A 25,873-nucleotide genomic window follows, 5' to 3' on the forward strand; every position below is an offset into this window, starting at 1 on the left:
AAAAATAGCAGAAAGACTGACCAACTTTTGTAGCCTATGCAACAGGAAGGGAAGGAAAAGCTATTTCCAAACAGACAATCTCCAAATGGATAGGAAATTGCATACGATACTGTTACTCCTTCCATGGAAAACCAATTCCACAGAACATAAGACCTCATTCTACAAGGGCAACAGCCACTACTACAGCCTTCTTACGAGGAGTGGCAACCAAAGACATTATTGAGGCGGCTACTTGGACCTCCGTGCATACATTTGCCAAGCATTATAATTTGCCTCTATATTCCAGATCCCGAGCAGGGTTTGCCACTGCTGTACTGCAAGGGATCCTAAACACACCATAATCTACTTTTATCCTCCTCCCCTAGTTGGCTATGGTATTCTACCCACTTGTTATGACTGCAGATGCATCCATGAAGGACATAGTACAGTTTTGTACCTACCATAAATGTAGATGTCCGAACTGGATAGCATCTGCAGTCAGGATTACCCTCCCTCCTTCCCCTCTGTGGTACTCCTAGGGTGTTTACCCTCCTAATAGCTAGCTGTTGGGGGAAGTCTTTTATGGTGTATTTGTTTGTATATATGTACATATATGCTTATTGTTGTGTTTACCTCTATCTATTTGGAAACATTGGCATCTATCCAAATTTTAGCCTGCAAGAGGGCTACTGGCATCTGGGGCAAGAAACACTGAGGAAAATGGCGTCGGCTGATGCTTTTATACCCGAAGACCAACAGAGATGACGTCGGGTGGAGTGCGACATCAGCCGAAGCCGGACCCGGACTTTGGAATCCGGCCGACTGCAGGGCTGCCTGACGACAGGACAACCCACTTGTTATGACTGCAGATGCTATCCAGTTCGGACATCTACATTTATGGTAGGTACAAAACTGTACTTTACCCATCCATCCTCACTTGTTCACTCTTCAACTGACATTGTGAGTGATAGGGTTTTGACCCCTTTTAAGCATGTATTTTATTATGATGTGCTCAGGGTTTTACAGGAGGCAATGCAACCTGTAACCAGGAAGTCTTGTATGTCCAAATGAAAGAGATTTTCTCTGTGGTGTCATGCTCATAACCAGGATCTTTTTTCAGTGGGGGTCCCTGTGGTTCTCTCCGGTTTGTGTGTGTTGCTCCAGTCTGGCTTGGCCTATTGTTCTGTAAAGGCCCATTTATTAGCTATTTCTGACTGCCTGTCTGTCTACCATTGAAGTCTCCTTTGGCTTCTTGGTTTGAGGTCAGACAGTTGCTTATTAGGGCCCTACAGAAACCTTTTTCTGTTTGTCTTCCTTGGGACCTTGATTTTGTTTTATAAAAATTGACCCACTCTCCTTTTTGAGCCAACAGGTTCAGCTTCTCTGCAGCATTGTACCTGGAAGACTGCCTTATTACTTGCTGTTACTTCTGCTTGGAGGGTTTCTGAGCTTCAGGCCCTTTCACAGGGACAGGGTGTCCCTTTGTACTAATCCTTCTTTTATGTCCAGGGTTGTCAATGAGTTGTCTTTGAATCAGGCAGTCCAACTCCCCTCCTGATGTTCATCGTGTTTCACTGTTGCAGTCATTACTCTTGGGTTATCCTGCTGGCAGGCTACCCGCAGTCGGCCTGAATTCCAAAGTCCTGGTCCGGCGTCGGTTGCTGTCGCCTCTTCCCTGACATCAGTGCGCCAGGGGTATAAAAGATGCAGCCGATGCCATTTTCTTCAGTCTTTCTTGCCGCGCGGTGCCCGAAGCAAAAGCAGTTCGCAAGTGCCGGTCGGCCGACTCCTGAGATTTTCAAATCAGAAATTCAGAACCGAAGTCTTCTTTAAAGCTAAGTACCCCGTTGGGGAAACTTTTTTCTTGCTCCAGACCAATATCAGAAAAAGTTAACAATTGTATTTCTTGTGGGAAGCAAATACCTCATAAGGATTTTCACTCTTACTGTATTCCTTGCCTAGGCCCCGACCACAACGTTGCTAGCTGTCGGTTTTTTGCTAGATTTATCCAACGCACTATAAAGCGTCGGTTCGATTTTGCATTCCATTATTTTGGCCGAAGGTTCAATTACATAATGCCGTTGGAACACCCGACGACCGGAGTTTACAAAAAACGCAAGGACAAGGACAAGGATAGGCATCTGAGGTCCAAAACCGACGACGAGGCCTCCGCTAGGCCAGTCGCCGGTTTGCCGGCTCTCAGTGAGGTGCTTTCGCAGCCCCTGGCGCCTGCTACCTCAGAGCCACAGGCCGCTTCCGACTCCCACGTGGAGCCGACTGGGCCTCTGGATATTCAAGGTATTGGACACTCGGAAATCATTCCCTCAGATGGGTCCGGAGCCGCTGAGCAGGCATTGGCTTCTGAGGGTGTCTCCAGACCTACACAGTTGTATATTAAACCACCTTCAGCTTCAAAGACAAAGACTAAAGCATCTCTAAAGACAAAGAAACAAGTACAGCATTCTCTTACTCAGACTACAATGCCTAAAAAACCAATGCTTAAGATGGCCAAAGACCTAATTACTTTGATCAGGGTTCCCAACTCCCTCCTGATAAGAGGCCTAGGCAAGAGACAGAATACGATTCCTCTGATCAGGTTTCCATTTTCTCTGATTCCTCTTCTGAGCAGGATTATTCTATTCCTCCTTATGAGGATTCTGATGCTGAAGAATCCATTCCTTCAGCCTCCTCCTGAGGATTATTCTTTTGGAGAAACTCTGCATACCACGAGGGAGCATTTCCACTGGGAAAGCCAAGATTACTCCGAATCTAAGAAAAGACTCAGAGACTTTCTGTATTACCTCAGCACAGGCCCCTTGCTATTGCATCTGTTCTAGACATTGTAGATGATGTATTTTCAGAGTCCGGCCTGTCCCCAGACTCTTTAACTCCTGCACCTGCTAAGCCTGACAGATACTACAGGGTCCCAGATTCTCACAAATTCCTATATAAGAACCCCGCTGCTGACCCAGAAACCATATCTCAGGGTCCCAAGGGGTCAAAGCTTCCACTGGTAAAAACCTTGTCCCCTCTGATAGGGATTCTAAGGCACTGGACAGATGGGGGAAAAAGTATACATTTCTGCTACCTTGGCTGTAAGGGCTTTAAATTGTCAGTTTCATATGCTTAAATATCAGCAATACTTAATGTCACTGCTTAAACAGAAAACGTTGACAAATTCTGAATGTTCAGAGAACAAGGAATTGCAGGATTTATTGCATGCAACTAAACAAGTGGGAACGCATACTTTGCAATGTGGTTTTGATTCACTGGAGGCCTCTTGCAGGGCCGCAGTTACAGGTTCTGTTATTAGAAGGCATGCTTGGTTAAAGGAACAGAATCTACCTGATCATGTTAAAGCAGAATTATTAGATGCCCCATCACAACTGATACCTTGTTTGGTGCTAAAGCAGAAGAGGTCTTGAAGAAAATGGAGGATAAAGCGAAATCCATTTAGACAGTTAAGGATTTTTTACAGGTACAGCCACCCAGATTTAGCAGGAACTGGCCTTCCAAAAATTGGTCCTTTCCAGTGTCAGACAGGCCACAAAGAGGCAGATACAGATGTCCCAGAGGCAGATCTCAGTCCTAAGGCTCATACAGGCCTAAACAATGGGGTGCTCCTACCTCCAAAAGGGGAGAAGACAAATGACAACCTTACAGGAAACAGTCCCAATGACTTTAAACTGCCAGATCCAAGCACTTTTCTTTTAGCAGCCTCCTTAGGGGGAAAACTAGCACTTTTTTCACAAAATTGGCAAAAGATTACCCAAGACAAATGGGTCTTGAATATAGTGTCCCAGGGCTACAGGTTCCATTTTCACACCCTGCCAAGGGCAAAAGGTAGGCCAGACCTGCCACACAATCAAAGGGCAGAGGCACAACAACAAATTACAGCCCTCATGGACATGGGGGCCATTCAGCAAGTACCACAACAAGAGCAGGGGCAAGGATTTTACTCAAGACTTTTCTTGGTGCCCAGAAAGGACAAAGCCTGGAGACCAATACTGGATCTGTCTATACTAAACACGTTTCTGGAGGTTCCAAAATTCAAGATGTTGACTCTACATCAGCTACTGCCCATGTTGGGCAAGAAGGCTTGGCTCGTAACTTTGGACCTAAAAGAGGCATACCTGCATGTCCCAATCAGGCAATCTTGCAGAAGATACCTCAGATTCATAGCTGGCTCAATGCACTACCAATTCTCTGCACTGCCCTTTGGCTTATCTACTGCACCCAGGGTCTTCACAAAATGCCTGGCACCAGTAATTGCATTTTGCAGACAAAGAGGAATTCAAATATATCCCTACTTGGACGACTGCCTTATTCAAGCAGAGAACAAAGACATTATTCTAAAGCATCTGGCATTTGTAAAAAGATTAGTAATTTGCCTAGGCTACACAGTAAACGAAAAGAAATCAAAACTAGTATCCTCTCAAGAGATAATATTCCTGGGTGCAAGCTTAAATACAACTGCCCAGATGGCTTATCTCACGCCAGACAAACAAAGGCAACTGACTTCTTACTTCAAAAAGTTGGCAACAAAGACCCAGTTATCTGCAAGGAAAATCCTGCAGGCCTTGGGCTTCATGGCATCCTGCATTCTACTAATTCCATATGCAAGACTGCATATGAGGAAACTACAATGGTATTTAAAAAGTGTTTGGACTTAGCATTGCCACAGCCTGGAGACAGTAATTATCCTTATTCCCTGCCTGCAACAGGAGTTTCGATGGTGGGCAGAAGCCTGTCACCACAACAAGGATCTGCCATTCACTTTACCCACAGCCAGACAGACACTGACAAAGGATGCATCAGACTATGCCAGGGGGGCACATATGGCAGGAAACTGTATTCAGGGCACATGACCTGCAAGCCAGATGCATCTTCATATCAATCAAAAAGAGATGCTAGCTGTTCAGAATGCCCTGACAGCTTTCAAGGATCTACTTCATCCAGGACAGCTACTGATAAGGACGGACAATACTACGGTCATGTGGTACATAAACAAGCAGGGAGGCACACATTCCTACCCCCTCTGCAGACAAGCAATGACTTTGTGGGGCACAGCATTAATTTACCAGGTGCACCTGCAAGCACAATTCCTGCCAGGAAAAACAAATACTCTGGCAGACGAACTAAGAAGAAACCTCAAGGATCTCCACAAGTGGAAACTTGGATCCACAAGTCTTTAGCATAACAAGGAAATGGGGCTGCCCAGACATAGATCTAGTCGCCTCCCCTCACAACTGCCAATTACAGAGATTTTGAACAAGGATTTATCACAAACAAGCATGGAGAGTGGATGCCCTATCCTTCAGCTGGAAAAACCTAACAGTATGCGCCTTTCCTCCACTGCCTCTCCTTCCCAAGGTACTCCTAAAGGTCAGACAAGAGAAGCCAAAAATGATACTGATTGCACCAGACTGGCCACTCCAGCGCTGGTACCCAATCCTGAAGAGCGTGTCTCAAGGCCCAGTGTGGATATTGCCTCAAACTTCTCACTTGCTGACCCAACAAAACAATCAGATCCTGCACAGTCAACTCAGGACCTTAAATCGGGCAGCATGGCGGATAATGTAGCCATTCAGAACACTCCTCTTTAAAAAGCTGCTGTGGATGTTATCTTGGAAGCCAGGAGGCCCAGTACCAGAAAATCTTATGCATAAAAATGGAAGAGATTCTGTGCTTGGAACCAGGATCAAGACATTGACACATATGTACCAAATATTCCTCAGATTTTACAATACCTAACTGAGATACTGGACAAAGGCCTTTCCTTTTCTTCAATTAAGATTCATACCTGTGCCATTTCAGCCCATTACAATACGGAACCTCCTTTCTTTTCTCATCCTCTAATAAGGCAGTACCTCAGAGGGGCCAAAAATATAAGACCTCCAAGGAGAGCACCAGTGCTTGCATGGGACCTCAATTATGTCTTGGAAAAACTCACACTGCCTCCTTTTGAGCCAGCCTCAACAGCTGATATAAAATTCTTATCCTGGAAAACAGCTCTGCTACTGGCAATAACCTCTGCAAGACGAGTTTCGGAGTTACAAGCACTCATGGCTGTGGAACCTTTTATCATATTTCATCCAGACAGGGTTTCTCTGAGGACAAACCCAACATTTATGCCTAAGGTAGTGTCCAGTGTGGCCCTCAACCAAACCATTGACTTGCCTACCTTTTATCCAAACCCACAGAACAAGGGTGAGAAATTTCTGCATTCTTTGGACATACACAGGCTGCTACGCTTTTACTTGGACAGAACTAAAGCTTTCAGAAAGACTGAGCAACTTTTAGTGTCATATGCTGCAGGATCACAAGGAAAGGCTATTTAAAAACAGACTATTTCTAAATGGATAGGTCATTGCATCTGTTTCTGCTATTCTCAGCATGGCAAATCAGTGCCTAAGGGCATTAGGCCTCATTCTACCAGAGCAACAGCCACTTCAGCAGCCTTCCTCAGAGGAGTACCAACCAAAGACATCTTAGAGGCTGCAACTTGGAGTTCAGTGCGCACTTTTACAAAGCACTACCACTTACCTCTCTACTCTAAATCCAGAGCAGGCTTTGCCACTGCAGTGCTGCAGGGCCTCATAGCCTCTCCTAACCCTATTCAGCTCAGCCACCCATACTCAGCTTTGGGATTCAATCCAAGAGTAATGACTGCAACAGTGAAACACGATGAACATAGTACAGTTGTGTACCTACCATAAATATAGATGTTCGAGTGTATTCACTGTTGCAATCCAGGTTACCCTCCCTCCGTCCCCCTTTCTTTTGCTAGGGTTCATCTGTACTTCTCTATTCTATACAACCTATGGTGGTGTATTTGCTTGTAGATGAAGAAAATGGTTCCTTACTGTATGTATGTTTACTGGCATATTATATTTAGCCTACCTTTTTGGAGCACCTGACATCTGGGGCAAGAAAAACTGAAGAAAATGACATCGGCTGCATCTTTTATACCCCTGGCGCACTGACGTCAGGGAAGAGGCGACAGCAACTGACGCCGGACCAGGAGTTTGTAATTCAGGTAGACTGCGGGTAGCCTGCCAGCAGGATAACCCAAGAGTAGTGACTGCAACAGTGAATACACTCGAACATCTACATTTATGGTAGATACACAACTGTACTTTTTCCTTCTCCTCAGTCTGCTAGTGAGAGAGTCCTACATACCTTGGATTTGCACATATAGCTCAGGTATTATTTGTATAAAACTAAGGCCATTCGTAAATCTGACAAGATTTTTGTTTCTTTTCATTCCAGGACATGGGGTTCGGCTTTTTATAAGGAGATGGTTTGCTTACAGATGTCTAGAGCCATTTCCTTTTGTTTTTCTTTTCATGGCAAATGTCTGTGTTCCTCCTTTAGATACCACTGCACTAGGGCTTTTGCCTGTTCTGGTGCTTTCTTCAAGGGGTTGGACACCAATTCCATCCTTGAAGCTGCTCCTATGTCTTCAGTGCATACCTTTACTAAGCATTATAAATTGGATATGTTTTTTAGGGCAGGTTTTGCTCAAGATACTCTGCATGGGTTTGTTGAGGGCCTTCCACATCCCAGGCCTTTTCTTCAGCTTTTTAACTCTACTACTGTGCTGTGAAAAATACTGCAACAGCAGATATCCTTTTCTTCACTGATGCAGTATTCGGTCCCACCTTCCAGTTCCTTTTTTGGATTTTGTTTTGGTTCCCTCCTGCCTGAGGGTCTCCCTTTTCCATGAATGTGCATAGCCTTTTTTGTCCTATGGAAACTGTTCTCTTCTGGGGTAAGTCTTTTCTGGGTAACTGCATTTGCACATCACCTTTATGCTCTACGTCCTGTATGGGGAGCATACGTGTGATATACAGTGCATACAAAATCTAAAGCCTTTGCTATACTAGCCACACGTTGGGCTATTCTTGGCAGGCGATCCCTGCTGTGAAGAATACTGGAAGGGCATCTGGTTTTATGGTAAGATTTTACACAACTGTAATTTAGACATAAATCACAGTGACTCTGTTGAGGTGGAAATTATGAGGGGGATTTACCTACTTTAGTGAGTGTTCTTAAAACAGACATGGTAAATTCTGGGGGAAAAGAAACAGTATTGTGTTGTGCCAGGGACAGGACATCCAAAGGGAGGGTTGGTGTTATGAGCATGCTTGGGCTGTCTAGATAGTGGAAGGTGGCTCTTCTGCATTGTACTGTTCTAGGAATCCTGAAAGGGATGACTTGAGTTTCGGACTGTGGTTGTGATGGGGTTGATATAGAATGGTTATGGTGTTCAGTATAGCATTATTTCAGGCCGGACTTCTTTTGGCTTTGGGGCTTAATAAGTTTGGGCATGTTTGGAGCGGGTATGCTGTTTATGCATGTAAGTCATTATTGAGACCCTGCGGTATGCAGCGGAAGCATCTCCACTGTGTCACCAAGCCATATAGGAAAATTTTTAAGCTAACAGCATTCAGTAGTGCTAAAACATAATTGGTTAAACTGCAGAAACATTAACTGACAGGATTTTAGAAAGTCTGGTTAGAAAAAAGATAAGAGCAGGTATCACACACACTCTTTCCTCTGAAGCACCTTCACAGTACTTACCTCTATTTCTGTTACTGAATTGCCTGCCATGTGTAAGTATTTCTTAAGGCTGTCTTCTCTGTATGCATCTTGTTTGACAGTTTATTTCACAGCTGTCAGAACTGCCAACCTTTTTCTTTAATGTTAGCTATGTATTAAGTATTTATTTTCAACTGTTGTATCTTGCTTCAGGTCACAGTTCTGCTATAGTAGCATATAATGTGGCCCATTTTTTTTGAATAATTTGTCATTTCTTTTTTTGTGACATGCATTGCAAAATGTGACAGCACCACTTGAAATCCCCTCATGTCAAGTACAGTTCAGGTATTGCAAAGTTGTGCTTATTACTGTAAAGCAGCACTGTATTACAAAAAAGTGTATTTTGTTGATTAAAATGCAAAAAAGTCTCAGTTCTAAAGTAGTCCGAATAGTACTGCAGTGACAAAACGTTACTTTTTGGAATTACTTTGAAGTACTGTATGTTATTTTTCCATTGCTGTGAAGTGCAGTACTGTGTGTCACAGCTATCACATTCAAGACAAGTGTACTTTAGGGTATTTAAGAGTAGCACTTATTACCACAGAATAGTGCTTTGTTTGTAAAATGCTTTCTTCACCTCAGGAAAATCCAAAGCAGAATTTTAACAGTGCCAGGCTAGTTAGAGGAGTACATCAGTGCAAACTACAAAACCATTTGATTAAAAAAAATGCTAATATTGGAATAACAAGCCTTCCAGTGGTGTTGAAGCTCCTAGTCAGGCCTTCCCAGTTGTATACCAAGGTTGGAGCAGTGGAAGCAGTGTGCCCAGGTGTAAGCAAAGTGAGGGGGGTGCATTAGACCTGGAATAAGGTGTTATGGAGCCACAGTAGGTGCTGAAGGTGCAGTAGTACAGTATTGTGCTGTACTGACATTGAGAAAGGACTGCTGATACTATCACTACGGTCACAGGTGAAGCACTGAACTGTGAAGTACTTTGCATTTTAACTGTAGCAGGCTGCTTGTTTGCATTGTTACAGAAGGAGCTGTTATTTTTTCCTCTCCTAAAGTTAAAGCAAATTGAGAGGAGTAGTACAGTAATACTATGGGAGCCATTTAACCTAGGTATGCCACTGGACCTCCCAAAACCACTGAGTTTTAACCATTTCTTATAATAGCCACCCCTTCGGACATTATTGCTTACTTATTGTTTGTTATGGATAGACTTTATCAATTTTGTGCTGTACTGCTCAAATTCTGGACTCTACATGAGTAATAATTTGTGTGTAAGCTGTGCAGAAAAAATGCTGTAAGCTGAAATAAAAAAAAAGCTTCTTTGTGATATTATTGCTTTTTTGTATTGAAGTGCTTTACTGAAAGTATTATGAATTTGTTGTAACACTGATGTTGGAATAAATTGAAAATCAATAACCAGAGGTAGTTAATTCCAAGCAACTTGATGCAAGGGTCTATGTAGTTCAGTTACTCATGCTTTTTCTTGAATTTGAGTTAAAATAACTGATAATCTCTTGTGAGCTTGTCTGTATATTTATATATGTATATATTTTTTTTACATAGATCACAAAATAGAAGAGAATTCTCTCTTTGCTCTTCTCCTGGAACGAAGGGATGAACTTATATACAGTGTGACTAAGTTGAGCCCGATTCTTGAATGTTTGGACTTAAATGAGGAAGGTTTTCTTACTGACTATGAAAAACAGGTAAATGCTCTTGGTAATGTTTTAACCTGCTGGTTCTAAAATAACTAGACTTACAAAAGCACATGAGCAAACATTTGTAAAGGTAAACTCTACATTTCACTGTTGTAGTCTTATCCTAATGTTAACTTTTTTCCATGTCACCAGGATGTTGTTCGGTGCTCAGAAACCTATATAGTACCTTCACTTTTTCATTTCTAGTTTGTGTCACAAGTCATTACACTACTTTTACCTAATCATATCTCACCTTGTTTCTGAAAGCAATTTCTCTCTGTTACTTATGGGTGCGAGCCAGGAGAACTCATGGGTAGCTGTATACATCAGTGTACACACCACCCCTAAAGGAATTTGAGATAGTACATAAAAATCTTTGCAATCAAGAATACATAATGCAAGGCTCAGGAAACTTCCATTTCCTGTTCCTCACTGTCCAAAGACTGTTTGAATGCCCCACCAGCTGTTGGATAAGAAGGTGTTTGTGGCCTAGTAGATTGTTTGGGGGTGGGGGTGGGGGGAGTCACTGTTTCTTGCAGATGGTTATCACAGGCAAATGAGCAAAAAAAAAAAAATTTCTGGGGAAAATTACATTATCTCAAGCAAGTACAGAAAGCTGTACCAAGCTTATCACTTTGCTGAACGCTCATTGTCAAAACCTTGCTCAGTCGAACGTCTGTTTCAGGGAAATGTTTCTTAGGGAGAAAAAAAAAGCTTGGCCAGTGTAAAACTTCACAAAATTTAAAACCCAATTTGGAGAGCTGTGCCCTCCACACCCCCTAACTAAATATAGCAACTCCAAGATTGCACTACAGTGGGGAAAAGTGCAAATTCCCGATGATGGCCAAGCGTTTCTTCCCCCCTGTGAAAAAATTTGTTGAAATGGCCGTTTGACGGAGCAAGGTTTCGACAGTGAGCATTCAGCAAAGAGCCATTTGCTGAAAAGGTTTTTTGCTGATCTAATATAGACCCAAATAAACAGGGGTATAATAATTTACAGTATTTATTAGCAGTTATGTATGCAAGCATTATTTCAGACAAAAATGAGCAAGTGTTATTTACATAGAAGAAATTGGGAATGACAGATGAGATGAAAAGTATAAGAAGAGATTTGTATTTGAATGTAAACGCAAGTAAGGAAATCTTGTAGAAAGTAGTTGAAATATGAGGGTTTGTGAAAGATCAGTGATATGAAAAAGTGATAAACAAAAGAATGCTAAGATTGTTAGGAATTAATATGTGAAGGAAATGTGTCTTAGAGATTGAACTAAGAAGGGGGTAGAGCAAAGAAAAAAGGAAAGTAAGATGAACTGTAGAGATATGGACAGAGTGTACTGAGACTGGTATCTGGAAGTAAGAAAAAGAAAAAAATCTGAAGAAGGGGTATTGGGAAGGGTAAATGGTACTGTCCTTAACCATGTTTGGAGCAGGAACAGATTCATGCTTTAAATTTAATAAAAAGAAGCATGTATGCTCGAATTCTGTTGTTCTGATTTTGTTAATGGTCTTTGTTTTACTTTTTTATTTAAGCATTGAATACTACAGTTTTGTTTTATTGCGATTCAGGGGTAGCCAGAAAGCAAGCTACTGGAAGATATGATTGCTCCATAAGTGGGAGATCCCCCTCATATCATCCATCAAAGCCATCAACTGCTCTGGTGAAAGCCACCTTTCCTGAGTATTTTATGGAAAGGGTGGCTAAGCTCAATGAAACTTTTTTTTAAACCTTTTGTAGGAGTGCATCTAAGCTACAGAACCTGAGATTCAATTGGAGACAGCTTAGAAGGCCACAAAAGTCTTCATAATCCCTGGTGTTTTATGGTCTGGGTAGCAAAGTGGCAGCACGTCATTATCTGCATATAGTTTTTATAGCTGGAAATTGAAGTGAACTTTAACTTCACCCTTAGTACTTGGAAACATGTCCTTTATACCAAAAACTTCATGGGTGGATAGCATGAGGGATAGTGTTCAGAGCCACCATAAATCCTGACATTTCTGACTACCTTAACACATGTAATGGAATCCTCATAAACAGTGTTAATATTATGGTTTTCATACTCAAGGAGATAAAGTCTGGCTAGCACCTCAGAAAAAATAGCCTTTAGATATGTGATCATGTGCTTCTTCATTGTATGTGTTAAGTGCTGCTATAAACATTTTAAGAACAGAAAGCCATCTGTATGTTTTAGCATGCCCACCTAATATTTCTTTGTTTGTCAGTAATGAATAGTCACTGATCCTGAGGAATTAATCATCCTTTATTCCCTTTCAGCCTGTTGGCCCACAAAGACATGTAGGTGTTGTGGCTTCCATTCAGACTGGAAATGGGGCTGTGGCTGTTTGCTGATCTGGAGCTCTGCTTGGCTGTGATTAGGCTAATAAGTACCCACCAGGTCATAATGAAAAGAACTAGTTTAATTTCCAACTGGAAAGATTATACAGTGCATAACTTTTTGACTTCTAGCAGCCTATCTGGGGGCCAGACACTTTACCAGTCATGCACTCAGTTGTTTTTGTCAATTCTTCTTTTACAATGGTTGAGAGGTCCTTTTACTTATTTTAAGAAAGCGTGTTAATGTCTCTTCATCTTGGTGGAAAGTTTCTAGGAGCCACGTCTGTCTGGTGAAGTCTAATTTTGTCATTCAGCCTGCTATAAAAATCTGTAATAAGCAAGCAGGTACATAGTTCTATCGTGGATTGAGGAGCAGCCGTCAGTAACACTTTCTGACTCCAGGCTTGTAAATAAACTCTTCTTCCTAACATCTTCAGCCTAGGAGCATAAGCAGAGTAATATCTTTGTTTAAGGTGTTTCAAGGCTGTCACAGTCTTTACACCTAAGATTTTTGGGGCACTGCATTTTAGGGCAGTTATTAAGTCTCAAAATAACTCCTGTGCTTGGAAGTGATAAAAGTCAAGCATTTGATGTTATGTAGTCCTATCACGCCTACATTCTTACCTGTGGGTTTTCGGCTCCGACTCGGCCTATTTTGCTAGCTCAAAAGTCTCTGATTTGCTGGGCTAAGAGGGTATCCCATGGTACACTGCTCCATATCCCCAGATCTCGTTTGCCGCTTGTAGAGCTCAGACATGGCCTTGCTTGGCTGTGGCTAAGTACCTTATTTTGACTTATTTCTCTTGAGAAATTGGTTACTTTATACCCAAAAGCTATTTTAATAGCTATATCTTGCTGCTGCCGCTGTGATTGTGTTTTCTTGGTGTTTTGTGGTATCCCTAACTGTTCCCACGGGCTAGGCCCGTTTTAGTTAGAGGACCTAGTCCTCCCCTAGTTTGATATTTTTCGTGTGTTTGTTCTCTGTGTTGTCTTAAGAACCGTTTTAGTTAGAGGTTCTTGCAGTGGTGTCATATTTGTTGCTAATTGTTTATTTAGGGGTTCGCTGATTCTGTGTAGTACTGTTTTCTAGTGTACTTTTGTGGGCTTTCCTGCCGTTTTGGAAAACTGTTAACTGTTCTCTAGAGTTAGCAGGTCATGTCTAAGGATCAGAAGGAACATAAGCCTTCTGGCTTTAAAAAATGTTCTAAATGCGGATATAAAATGTCCATCTCAGATGGACACTCTGTGTGTGTCTACTGCCTTGGAGCCATCCATTTCCATTAGTCGTGTAGCTTTTGCCACACGTTCAGTCCTAGGGTGCTCCAAGAGAGGAAAAACAAATTGATTTTAAAGGGACTACTTAAACCGTCTTTTGAGGAAGCTATAGACTCGGCTTCCAGTTCTCAGTCGAAATCTAAAGCCTCCAAGTCCAAGAAAAGGTCTCCGGCTCCATCTGCATCTTCGGAGCCCCCGGAGAAGATTACTATATTGGACTCTGCTTCCTCGGCTCCACTGTCCTCGGGGCCGCAGGAGGTATCTGTGTTAAGTGAATCAGCGTCCGCTCCGATTATTCTCGAACCCATTCGGAGCCGGTCACCTAGTGTGAGGCATAGTTCACCAGATAAGAGATCCCAATCTCCATCCATCTCCTTCAAATCCTCCAGGCTTTCTGATTTGGATGTTGATAGGGTAGTGCAGAAGCTCCTGCAGTCGCCGGTGTTGGCCAAATTGTTTTCGGCTCTGACCCAGTCGGCTCCGGAGCCAGTTCCTATGACTGTCTCGATGATTCCTCCTCCTCCGAGCACATCTTTGTCGTCGGAGCCGGTATGTTCCGCTCAGAGTGATGTTCCTGCGCCGGCTCCGATACCTCCCTTGGGTTTATCGGTGCCGACCTCGGCTCCGACCATGTCGGTTCCGTCCACAGGGGTTCGAGACTCGGGTCTCCTCGGTCGGGCCCGAAGGGGATACTTCGGGACATCTTTCGGTTCAGAGTCTCCCACTCGGTGCATCGACTCGGGGGACCCCGGTCCCGGTCGTGGCCTTGGAGGTCAGTCGGTCCTCGGACTCGGGGGGACCTGCCTTCAAGGCCATGCGGAGCACGCTGGCCAGATCGTCAGCTACATCACCCAGGTCGGTCATGCCATCCCCTACCACCCCGGCGAGAGCTTCTGACACTCACCTAACTTTGGACAGTAGAGTGCCAGGCCCTAAGGACACCCCCACGAGCGGTCCCCCACTTTCTGAAGGTCTCTCAGAGCCAGTGCCTGAGGAACCTCCCAGAAAGAAATTGTGCAAGAGGAAGCACATAGACTCCCAGGAAGAGTCTCTCACTTCGATACTGACCTCGAGGAATCGGAAGGATCCCCCAAGTCTTCCTCTGATGATGTTTCCTTCTCTGATATCCTGGAGATACTGAAACAAAGAGGAGACTGGCCTTCCAAAATTCCTTTCGAGGTGGAGTCAGTATTCCTTAAGGCTTTTGGCGCTCAACCCTCCACCTCCTGGGTGTCTCCACCCTTCGATGAACTTCTTGACCTTATTTGTCGAAGGGTGTGGGAATACCCTGATTCTGTGGAGCCCATACCCAGGCGTCCCAACAAATTTCTCTCCACCCCTCAGGGAAAAGAGTTTCTGTCAAAGGGAGTCCCTGTAGATGCCATGGTGGTGACGGCAGCCACCCAGAAGGAAGTTGCAGAGTCTTCCTCGTCGGTCCATCCTCCTAACAAAGAGTCTAGGACTATGGACCGGTACGGGAAGCATACCCTGTCTTCAGCAACCTTCACTTTACGGTCGCTGAATTACTTGTCTCATTTCACTCAGCTCCAGAGAGATCTCCTCAAAGAGCTGGGAGATACTCTTGCGGGTAACATACCTGAGGTGGTGGCTCAGACAGTTAACGCACAGGTTTCTACCCTCAACTCCATCGCAAACTCATCCATGCGACTTATTTCGTATGCAGCCGAGGGAGCGAGTAGAGCGGCCAGCTCAGGGGTCGCCTTTATAAGGCAAGCCTGGCTGCGCCTGTGTCACTTTGCGGAGGCCTTCAAGTCTTCCTTCATTGATGCCCCATTTGATGATTCCTCCTTGTTTGGGACCAAAGTGAAAGACACGCTCACCAGGTGCGAGCAAGAGGGAAAGACCCTATCTGCCGTAGGGGTCCATTTTTCCTTTCATCTAGGCCTTATCCCAAAGCCCAGCGGGGGGGAAAGATGCGGTTCAAGAAGTCGCAAAGGTTTTTTCTTGCCGCACAAGGTGAACCCCCCTCCAGAGGCAGGGGAGGGGGGGGTTATTCAGAGAGACGTCGCCCCAGAGGCAGAGGGGGCCCCCACAATTCCGGAGACCGCGACTCCTTCCGTGGCTCCTCATACTCTCATTCCTGAGGGTGTGCCCGACTGTGCTTATCCGGAGCCAGTCAGGGGTCGAATTTCCTTGTATCCGGAAGCCTGGGAAAACATTACCCAGGACCAATGGATGTTAAGAATAATTTCCGGACGTTACCTCATTCCATTCTCTTCAGTACCCCCTCCAATAAGAAGAATCCAGGACGTTCCACCCAGTCAAAGGGATCAAGCAGCCTCAGCGATATCTCAGCTGCTAGAAAAAGGAGCCATCCAACCAGTCCCCTCAGACCAAATCGGATTAGGGACTTACTCAAGATTCTTTTTGGTGCCAAAAAGAACAGGGGACCTGAGACCCATACTAGATCTCAGTCAACTCAACAATTACGTACATAAGTCCAAATTCCATATGGTCACTCTACAATCGATTCTCCCATTGTTTGGAGAGGAAGTATGGATGTGCTCCATCGACCTCAAGGATGCTTACTACCATGTCAGAATGGACAGGGCATCCAGGTGTCACCTACGCTTCCGGCTGGGAGCCAGTCACTTCCAGTTTCGAGCCCTGCCCTTTGGTCTCACCACAGCCCCCAGGGTGTTCACCAAGTGTATGGCAGTGGTGACGGCTCACTTGAGACGTCATGGATTCCAGGTGTTTCCGTACCTGGACGATTGGCTCCTTACCGTCCCCACCAGGCATCAACTAGTTCAGACCAGGGACGCTACTATCAGTCTATGTCACCGATTAGGCATTACAATAAACTGGAAAAAATCTGCCTTATTGCCCTTACAGCGTGTCACCTTTATAGGAGCAGAGTTGGACACCGTTCGAATGCGAGTATTCTTACCACAAGAAAGGATCACAGGGTTGCAACAACAAATACACACGCTGATGCCCCTGAGACATGCGAAGGCAAGACTGATTCTACAACTCCTAGGTACCATGGCAGCGACTATCATGTTGGTCCCCCTAGCAAGATTACACATGAGACTTCTTCAATGGCTCCACTTTGTCCAATGGTCTCTCCAAAGACTTCCGCTATCCCATCCCATCTTAATCACAGACAGATGCAAGCAAGACCTCCGTTGGTGGTTGTGCACCAACAACTTGAACGGGGGAAAGCCCTTTGTTCCACCCGTCCCTATTGCCACGGTGACCACGTATTCTCCCAGATGGGGTGGGGGGGCATTATCTCGGCAGGACGGTCCAAGGCATGTGGCAGGAGCACGAGATACATTTGCACATAAACGTCCTGGAGATGAGAGCAGTGCTTCTTGCATTGCAGGCACTTCAAGAAGTTCTTCCTCTGGGGACTATTGCGATACACTCAGACAACATGTCAGTAGTGTGGTATCTCAACAAGCAAGGGGGAACCCGATCTTGCCCACTATGCAGAGAGGCCATGCACGTGTGGCATTGGGCAATAGCTTCCCAACGGTTTCTGGTGACAACGCACATTCCAGGGAAGACCAATGTAATAGCGGTCAAGCTAAGCAGGGCGATTCTTATGCCCTATGAGTGGTCCCTGAATCGCCTGGTTGCAGAGCGAATCTTCAGCAGATGGGGTCAGCCTTGCTGTGACCTTTTTGCCAGCTCTCTCCATGCGAAATGCAGCAACTACTTCTCGCTGATCCCCCCACTGGGGGAATCACCCAGGGACGCTCTGGCTCACAGTTGGCCCTCCGGTCTGCTTTATGCTTTCCCTCCGTTTCCCCTTCTCTCAAGGGTGATTCAGAAAGCCCAATCCTTGGGAAGCAGAATGATTCTGATTGCCCCACACTGGCCTCGTCAGGTATGGTTCCCCTTCCTTCAACCTTACATTGTGGACACTCCTTGGATTCTGGAACCTCTTCCAGATTTACTGACGCACATGTCGGGACAGTTCTACCCCTCTCTGAGGACACTCCGTTTGACAGCCTGGCTACTCCACTTCCATCGATAGTCAGATGTTGCAATTTTTCACCAGAAGTGGTCCATATATTATCGTCCTCTCATAAACCATCCACTAGAAAAATCTACTCTAGCAAATGGAAAAGGTTCTCTATCTGGGCTTATTCTAGATGCATTGATCCCTACACGGCTCCAATTGGTTCGATTCTGGAGTTTTTGTCTATGCTGTTCTATCAAGGGTCCGCATCAGCCACCATCAAAGTTCAGCTGGCGGCTATATCAAACTTCCACGTGGCCAGTGAACTTAGCCTTATGGCACACAGACTATGTAAAGCATTCCTTAAACGTTCTCTTTTACTTCGTCCCCCAGTATCCCAAACTGTCATGCCCTGGGACCTCAATTTTATTCTTCAAGCCCTCACTCTTCCACCATTTGAGCCTGCAGCTACCTGTGAGTTAAAATTTTTAACATGGAAAACAGCATTTTTAACAGCAGTCACTTCAGCAAGGCGGGTCTCTGAAATTCAAGCCCTCTCCATCAAACCCCCATATTTGATCTTCCATAAAGATAGGGTCTCTCTCAGACCAAACCCATCATTCCTTCCCAAAGTGGCTTCTGTGTCTAATATGAATCAATCTATTGAGCTGCCGGTCTTCTTCCCCAACTTTTCTAACAAGGCAGAATTCAGATTTCGCCAGTTGGATATACATAGACAGTTACGCTTCTATCTACAGCGGACAAAAGATATCCGGAAATCTGACCAACTCTTTGTCTCCTTTTCTGAAAACCGATTTGGTTCTCCGGTATCCAAGGTCACGCTCTCTAGATGGATAGCCAGCTGTATCTCCTTCATCTATCAGACAGCAGGTAAAAATTTGCCTTTTCCAGTAAAAGCTCATTCCACAAGAGCGGTCTCCACATCCACAGCCTATCAAGCTAGATTGTCAATGGATGATATATGTGCTGCAGCCACTTGGGCTTCTCCTCACACCTTTGTTTCTCATTACAAATTGGACGTGGTTTCCAGGGGCAGATCTTCATTTGGCTCCACAGTTCCCAGGAGTATTTTCCTATGAGCCACCCGGGATGTAGGTGCTAGGGATGCTGTCCCACGGGTAAGAATGTAGGCAAGATAGGACTACATAACATCAAGAAGTTATGTACTCACCATAACGTTCGATGTATGTAGTCCATCTCGCCTCACATTCTTACTTACCCTCCCACCTTCCTCCTGCCTGGAGGATTTGGAAGTTAGGTTGTCTCCTGCAGAGTCCCTTTGAATAGTTTTTTGTTTGTATGGATGCTAGGTGTGTATGAAGTAATTATGTTGTTAGCAGCAAACTAGATCTGGGGATATGGAGCAGTGTACCATGGGATACCCTCTTAGCCCAGCCAATCAGAGACTTTTGAGCTAGTAAAATAGGCAGAGTCGGAGCTGATATTCAGCTCCGAACCCACGGGTAAGAATGTGAGGCGAGATGGACTACATACATCGAACGTTATGGTGAGTACATAACTTCTTGTTATTGCATACTGTAGTTTATTCCACTCGTCACTTCCTCCACACATTCCATACCCAAGATTTAATGTGGTGAAGAAAGAACACTTGATGGAATCTCATTTAAAAGGTAAGTATTGTGCTTCTGGTGCATGCAGATAAAAAACTCTTGTGTTTTTTTTTTTACAATGCCTAAAATCATTGTATTTTAGTAAAATGGTCAGGACCCTCTATATTTCAGTACTCCTCCATTGTCCTCTACCATTAAGTGCACATAAAGGAATGTATGGTCTAATAGTGCAGCCATCTTAACTGTTAAGAGGATGTTTCCTTCCAGCAACAGTGCTGCAGGCTATACATTTCTTAGCAAGCCACTCAGTGGAGGGAACTTGAAGTGTTAGTATTTGCTACCTGGATGTCCAGAGGAGGGAGCTGTTTGTTCTGTCAGGTCCATCATCATCTTAGTCGGTCTCCTTTTTTCTCATGTTACTTGGGGGTGAGGTGTCATTTCAACTGTGGACACTTTTTGACAGTCATGCCTATTATAGCTTTTCTCTCATGCAGTCAGTCCTTATCTTATCCCTGTCTCGTCTTTCTTGTCTCATCTTGCCTTCTTCTGTTCTCTCCCAGATCTGCTTTGCGAAATTGCCTTTTGCTTTCCTGCATGTGTTACGGAATCAAAATAATATGTTCTTGATCTCTTCAACTGGAACTACTTTGTTTTTTGCTGTGATGTCATTTCTTCATCTCTCCCACAGTATATGTCTTGCTAACCATCTCAGACACTTAATCTCCATCACTTCAGGATTCTTCTTCTGCTCTGCCTTCATTACCTAGGATTCTTTGCCATATAGCAGCACTAGTCACACTTGTTTTGTATACCTTACTTTTCAGCTTGTTTGATATTTTTCTTTTATTCAGTACCCCTGAAACTTTGTGTCACTTGTCTGCAGCAGAGAAGATGCTTTGACCTCATCATTCAGACTTTTTGTCCTCAGTCACACCTCCCAAACATTCAAAGGAAAACAGTGGAACAGGTTAACAGTTTTTTCTCTAATTTTTTTAGCATCTTCTGTTTCCTTTATATGCAGTCATGCTCACTGCCATATCTGTGCTTAGTTTCATCCCAGATGCACTGAGTTTTAAATTCCAGTCTCCTATCATTTTCTCAAGTGCGTGTTTAGAGTCTGATTGCTTAGCCACAATATATGCATACAGCAGCTTTGTTCTCTGACCTGTTTGCAGATGTAGTCTGTCATCAGTATGAACAGGTATGGGCTCATAACTAAGCCTGATTCAGACACACTGCCATAGGAAACCCGTTTGTGAGACGGAACACTGTACTTGTATCAGTGGATATCCTTCCATGTCACTGTTACAGTATTCCTTATGTAAGAGATTTCCTGCTAAGGATAGCCCAACATCCTGCAACTAAACCAAAGCCTTTAGAGTTTACAGGCATTGTACATCACATGTATGCTCCACGGACAAGCCATAAGGCATAAAGGTGATGGTACAGAAGCACACATCTCAGAACTTCTTTGCTCCAGTCCGAACACCATTATTGTCAGTCTGAATGCTCTTCTGTACTGGTTACTGAACCATTTTCATGTAAGTGCCCTGTTGGGGTCCTTTCTTATCTTACCTTTTTTTCATGTTGTTGGTTTTATGTCATCCAGAAAGGGAAAATGTCAGTTGGGAGGCAAAGTCCTCAAAGACTCAAATGAACAATCTCTCCTGTTTGGGTGCTTCTCATGACCATACACAGTGTTCCATTTGCCAAGCATTTGTCCTTAAGATTGTATGCATTCGTCTGTCCTCCTTGTCTGTTTAGCTAGAAAACTAGCATTTAAAGATGTTGGCACAAGATGCTATGGTGAATAGGCTTCCCTTCCTGAAGGTCAGTCACCGGCCAAGAAAAAGGTCAAGAAACTCTGGTGTGATCCAGCTGTTGTCCATTTAAAGATGTTGGCACAAGATGCTATGGTGGATAGGCTTCCCTTCCTGAAGGTCAGTCACCAGCCAAGAAAAAGGTCAAGAAACTCTGGTGTGACCCAGCTGTTGTCCAGCTGCCCCCAGACATTGCTGTCAAGGCTGGTGAAAGCTTGGAGTATCATCCACCTGTTGCTTTAGATTCCCATGCCGCAACCATGAGTGAGGCCAGCATGTATATGACTTCTCGCACATCCTCTGAGGCTTTTCAGATGTCTGCTCTGGGTGTTGATAGTGGAACCTCAGCTGATTATTTCTGATGGACCAAGAGGGATTCTGCATACGCTAGTTTGCGAGGAGATTCCTACTATGCTGGTAGAGTATTAGCAAGGGTCTGACCCTCTTAAGGTTTTTTTGTGCAGATGTCCTGCTAAAGAAGAAACAGAAAGCTAAGCATATTTCCCTTACTGGTAAAGGTCCACAATGTGAATGACAGGATTTTACTTCGGGGTTGTTTAGTGCTTTAATAGCTTTAAAGCCTCCTCAAGGAGTCTCTGTGTCAGCCCCTCCCTGGTCTTCTAATCCTCTGAAGATACCTAGGGAACAAAGAGTCTTTTAATGAGGATCTGGAATCTGGGGAAGACTCTTTAGCATACTCTTTTCAGATCTGTTCTCCTTTGGACTATGGATCTGAGGAAGAGGACTGTATTAGTCCAGATTCTCCATTAGAAGAACTCTCCTTTGGGGACACTCTTTCATGTATGATGATTTCTCAGGTTTCTGATACTTAGAAGTGGTATCATGAACTCCAGGCGGAGTCTCCCAAACACTCTGCTGATGTTCATCGTGTTACACTGCTGCAGTCATCACACTTGGGTTATCCTGCCATCAGGCTGTCCCGCAGTCGGCCAGAGTTCCAAAGTCTTGGTCCAGCATCGGTTGCTGTGGCTTCTTCCCTGACGTCAGTGCGCCAGGGGTATATAAGATGCATCCGACACCATTTACTCCAGTCTTTCTTGCTGCGCGGTGCCCGAAGCAGAAGCAGTTCGCAAGTGCCGGTCGGCCGACTCCTGAGATTTTCAAATCGAATTTCAGACCGAAGTCTTCAATAAAGCTAAGTTACCCCATTGGGGAACCTTTTCTTGCCTCAGTCCGATGTCAGAAAAAGTTAACAATTGCATTTCTTGTGGGAAGCAAATACCTCATAAGGACTTTCATTCTTATTGTATTCCTTGCCTAGGCCCAGTCCACGATGTCACAGGTTGTTGGTTTTGTGCTAGGTTTAATAAACGAACTATTAAACGTCTGTTTGATTTCGCCCAACATTATTTTGGTAGGAAATTTAATTATACCATGCCGTCGGAGCAACCGATGACTGGAATGCATAAAAAACGCAAAGATAAGGACAGGCAGCCGAGACCCAAACCAGACTCAGAGGCCTCTGCTAGGCTAGTCGCCGGTTCTCTGGTTTTCAGTGAGGCACCTACGCAGCCCCTGACGACCGCTGATTTAGAACCCCAGGCAACATCAGATTCACAAGCGGAGATTGCTAGGCCTCCACAACCTTTACCTTTAGGCCCTTCCGACTCCATGCCTGAAGGAGATTCCTGTGCAGTTGAAACGCCTTCAGTTGCAGAAGGTGTCTCCAGACCGACTACACTCATTATTAAATCCTATGCAAAGCTGAAAACTCCTTTAAAAACAAAGAAGACTGTATAGCAGTCTCCAGTACAAGGCCCCATGCCTAAGAAACAGATGCTTAAGATGGCTGAAGACTTAATTACCCTAATCAGGGGTTCCCATCCCCCTCCTGATAAAAGGCCAAGTCAGGAGGAGGACTACGCTTCCTCTGACCAGGTTTCAATTTCCTCAGACTCTTCTGAGGAACGGGAATATTCCTTTCCCCCTTATGAAGACTCTGATGCTGAAGAGTCTATCCCTTCTGCATCTCCCACAGAAGACTACTCTTTTGGGGAAACCTTACATACCATGAGGGAACATTTCCACTGGGAAGGCCAGGATTACTCTGATTCTAAGAAAAGGCTCTGAGAGTTCCTTTTACTACCCCAGCACAGATCACTTGCTATTCCACCTGTGTTAGACATTGTGGATGATATTTATTCAGAATCTAGCCTTAACCCAGATTCACTACCTCCTGCACCAGCCAAACCAGAGAGATACTACAGAGTCCCTGACTCACACAAATTCCTGTATAAAAGCCCTGTTGCTGACCCAGAAACCATTTCCCAGGGTCCCAGAGGGGTTAAGGTCTCTATTGCTAAAAATCCTGTGCCCTCTGAAAGGGATTCTAGAGCACTAGACAGATGGAGAAAGAAAGTATATACCTCAGCTACTCTAGCTGTGAGGGCCTTAAATTGTCAGTTTCACATGCTGAAATATCAACAATATTTGATGTCTCAATTAAAACAAAAATGCTCACACATACAGAACAGCCTGATTACAAGGAAATGCAAGATTTGTTGCATGCAGCTGAACAAGTGGGAAAACATACTTTGCAATGTGGATTTGATTCATTGGAAGCTTCTTGTAGAGCAGCAGTGACAGGGTCTGTCATACGTATGCATGCTTGGTTAAAAGAACAAACATTACCTGATCATGTTAAAGCAAAGTTATTGGATGCACCTTTACAGCAGGATGTTTTATTTGGTGTAAAAGCAGAAGAAGTTTTAAAGAAAATGGAAGATAAGGCAAAATCTATGCAGACGGTCAAGGATTTTTTTACAGGTTCAAGCCCTCATTTCAGCAGAAATTGGCCAACCAAAAACTGGTCCTTTTCAGCTTCTGCCAGACCACAGAGGGGCAGATACAGACGCCCAAGGGGCAGAGGCCAATCACAAGGCTCTTACCAGCCTTGACAAAAAGGAGAAGACAGGTCTCAAACTACCAGAAGACAAACACAATGACTTACCCCTCAGACTACCAAGCAAAACCCTCTTGGCAGCTCCCTTGGGGGGAAAACTAGCACTTTTTGCAGACAATTGGCACATCATCACAAAAGACAAATGGGTCCTAAATATTGTATCTCAAGGATACAGATTCCACTTTCACACTTTGCCAAGGATAAAAGGAATGCCAAACCTGCCACTAAATCAATGGGCAGAGGCTCAAAAGCAAATTTCAGCTCTCATGGACATGAGAGCCATTCAACAGGTTCCTACACAGGAGCAAGGACAAGGATTTTACTCAAGACTGTTTCAAGTTCCCCGAAAGGACAAAGCCTGGAGACCCATTCTGGACCTCTCAATTCTAAACACATACCTGGAAGTACCAAAATTCAGTATGCTAACACTACAGCAACTTCTTCCCATGCTGGGCAAGAAGGCTTGGCTAGTAATGTTGGACCTCAAGAAGGCATACCTGCATGTCCCTATCAGACAAAATTGCAGTAGATACCTCCCATTTATAGCAGGTTCAACCCATTACCAATTCTCTGCACTGCCCTTTGGCTTATCTACTGCGCCCAGGGTCTTCACAAAATGCCTGGCACCAGTAATTGCATACTGCAGACAAAGAGGGATTCAAATATATCCATACCTGGACGACTGCCTTATTCAAGCAGAAAGCAAGGACATTCTATTAAAGCATCTGGCGTTTATCAAAAACCTACTAAGTTGCCTAGGGTACACAGTAAACGAAAAGAAGTCAAAACTAGTGCCCTCACAAGACATAATATTCCTGGGTGCCAGCTTAAATACAACGGCCCAGATGGCTTATCTCACGTCAGACAAGCAAGGACAACTGACTCAATACTTCAAAATGATGGCAACAAAGACCCAACTCCCTGCAAGAAAAATTCTGCAGGCCTTGGGATTCATGGCATCTTGCATATTACTAATACCATTTGCAAAACAGCATATGAGGAAATTACAATGGTATCTGAAAAGAGTATGGACTCAGCACAGCCACAGCTTGGAAACAATAATTCCACTCATACCCTGCCTTCAACAGGAGTTTCTATGGTGGGCTCGGGCATGTCACCACAACAAGGGTCAGCCTTTTACCTTACCCACAGCCAGGCAAACTATAACAACAGATGCATCGGATTATGCCTGGGGAGCGCACATGGCAGGACAGTGTATTCAGGGCAAATGGTCTGCAGACCAAAGGCATCTACATATCAATCAAAAAGAGATGCTAGCTGTACAAAATGCCCTAACAGCTTTCAAGGACCTCCTACATCCAGGACAACTCCTAATAAAGACAGACAACACCACAGTGATGTAGTACATAAACAAGCAAGGGGGCACACACTCCTACCCCCTATGCAGACAACCAATGACCTTGTGGAACACAGCACTGACCTACCAAGTTCAACTACAAGCACAATTCCTGCCAGGAAAGAAAAACACATTGGCAGACAATCTAAGCAGAAACATCATAGATCCTCATGAGTGGAAACTAGATCCACAAGTATTCGTAATGATAACTCAAAAATGGGGGAGCCCAGACATAGATCTGTTTGCTTCCCCCCAAAACTACCAACTACGGAAACAAGGACATACCACACACTAGCTTGGAAAGTGGACGCCCTCTCATTCAGTTGGAAAACATTGACAGTGTATGCCTTTCCTCCACTGCCTCTTCTGGCAAAGGTGCTGCTGAAAGCCAGATTAGAGAGGCCACAAATG

The 25,873-nt window shown here is 44.4% G+C and overlaps 1 protein-coding gene across 1 annotated transcript in view; it reads left to right on the forward strand.

Moving 5' to 3' along the window:
* LOC122792877 (zinc finger and BTB domain-containing protein 40-like) overlaps window positions 1–25,873 on the forward strand; it is a 1,459,166-nt gene that overhangs the window by 508,329 nt on the left and 924,964 nt on the right. The window contains exon 7 of the mRNA XM_044060435.1: window positions 10,099–10,241. Within this exon, the coding sequence (XP_043916370.1) occupies window positions 10,099–10,241 (143 nt within the window). The remainder of the gene's footprint in view (window positions 1–10,098; window positions 10,242–25,873) is intronic.

Source organism: Protopterus annectens, chromosome 2.part0 (genome assembly GCF_019279795.1).
Source record: "Protopterus annectens isolate FY-2018-M chromosome 2.part0, PAN1.0, whole genome shotgun sequence".
NCBI classification, from domain to species: Eukaryota; Metazoa; Chordata; order Ceratodontiformes; family Protopteridae; genus Protopterus; species Protopterus annectens.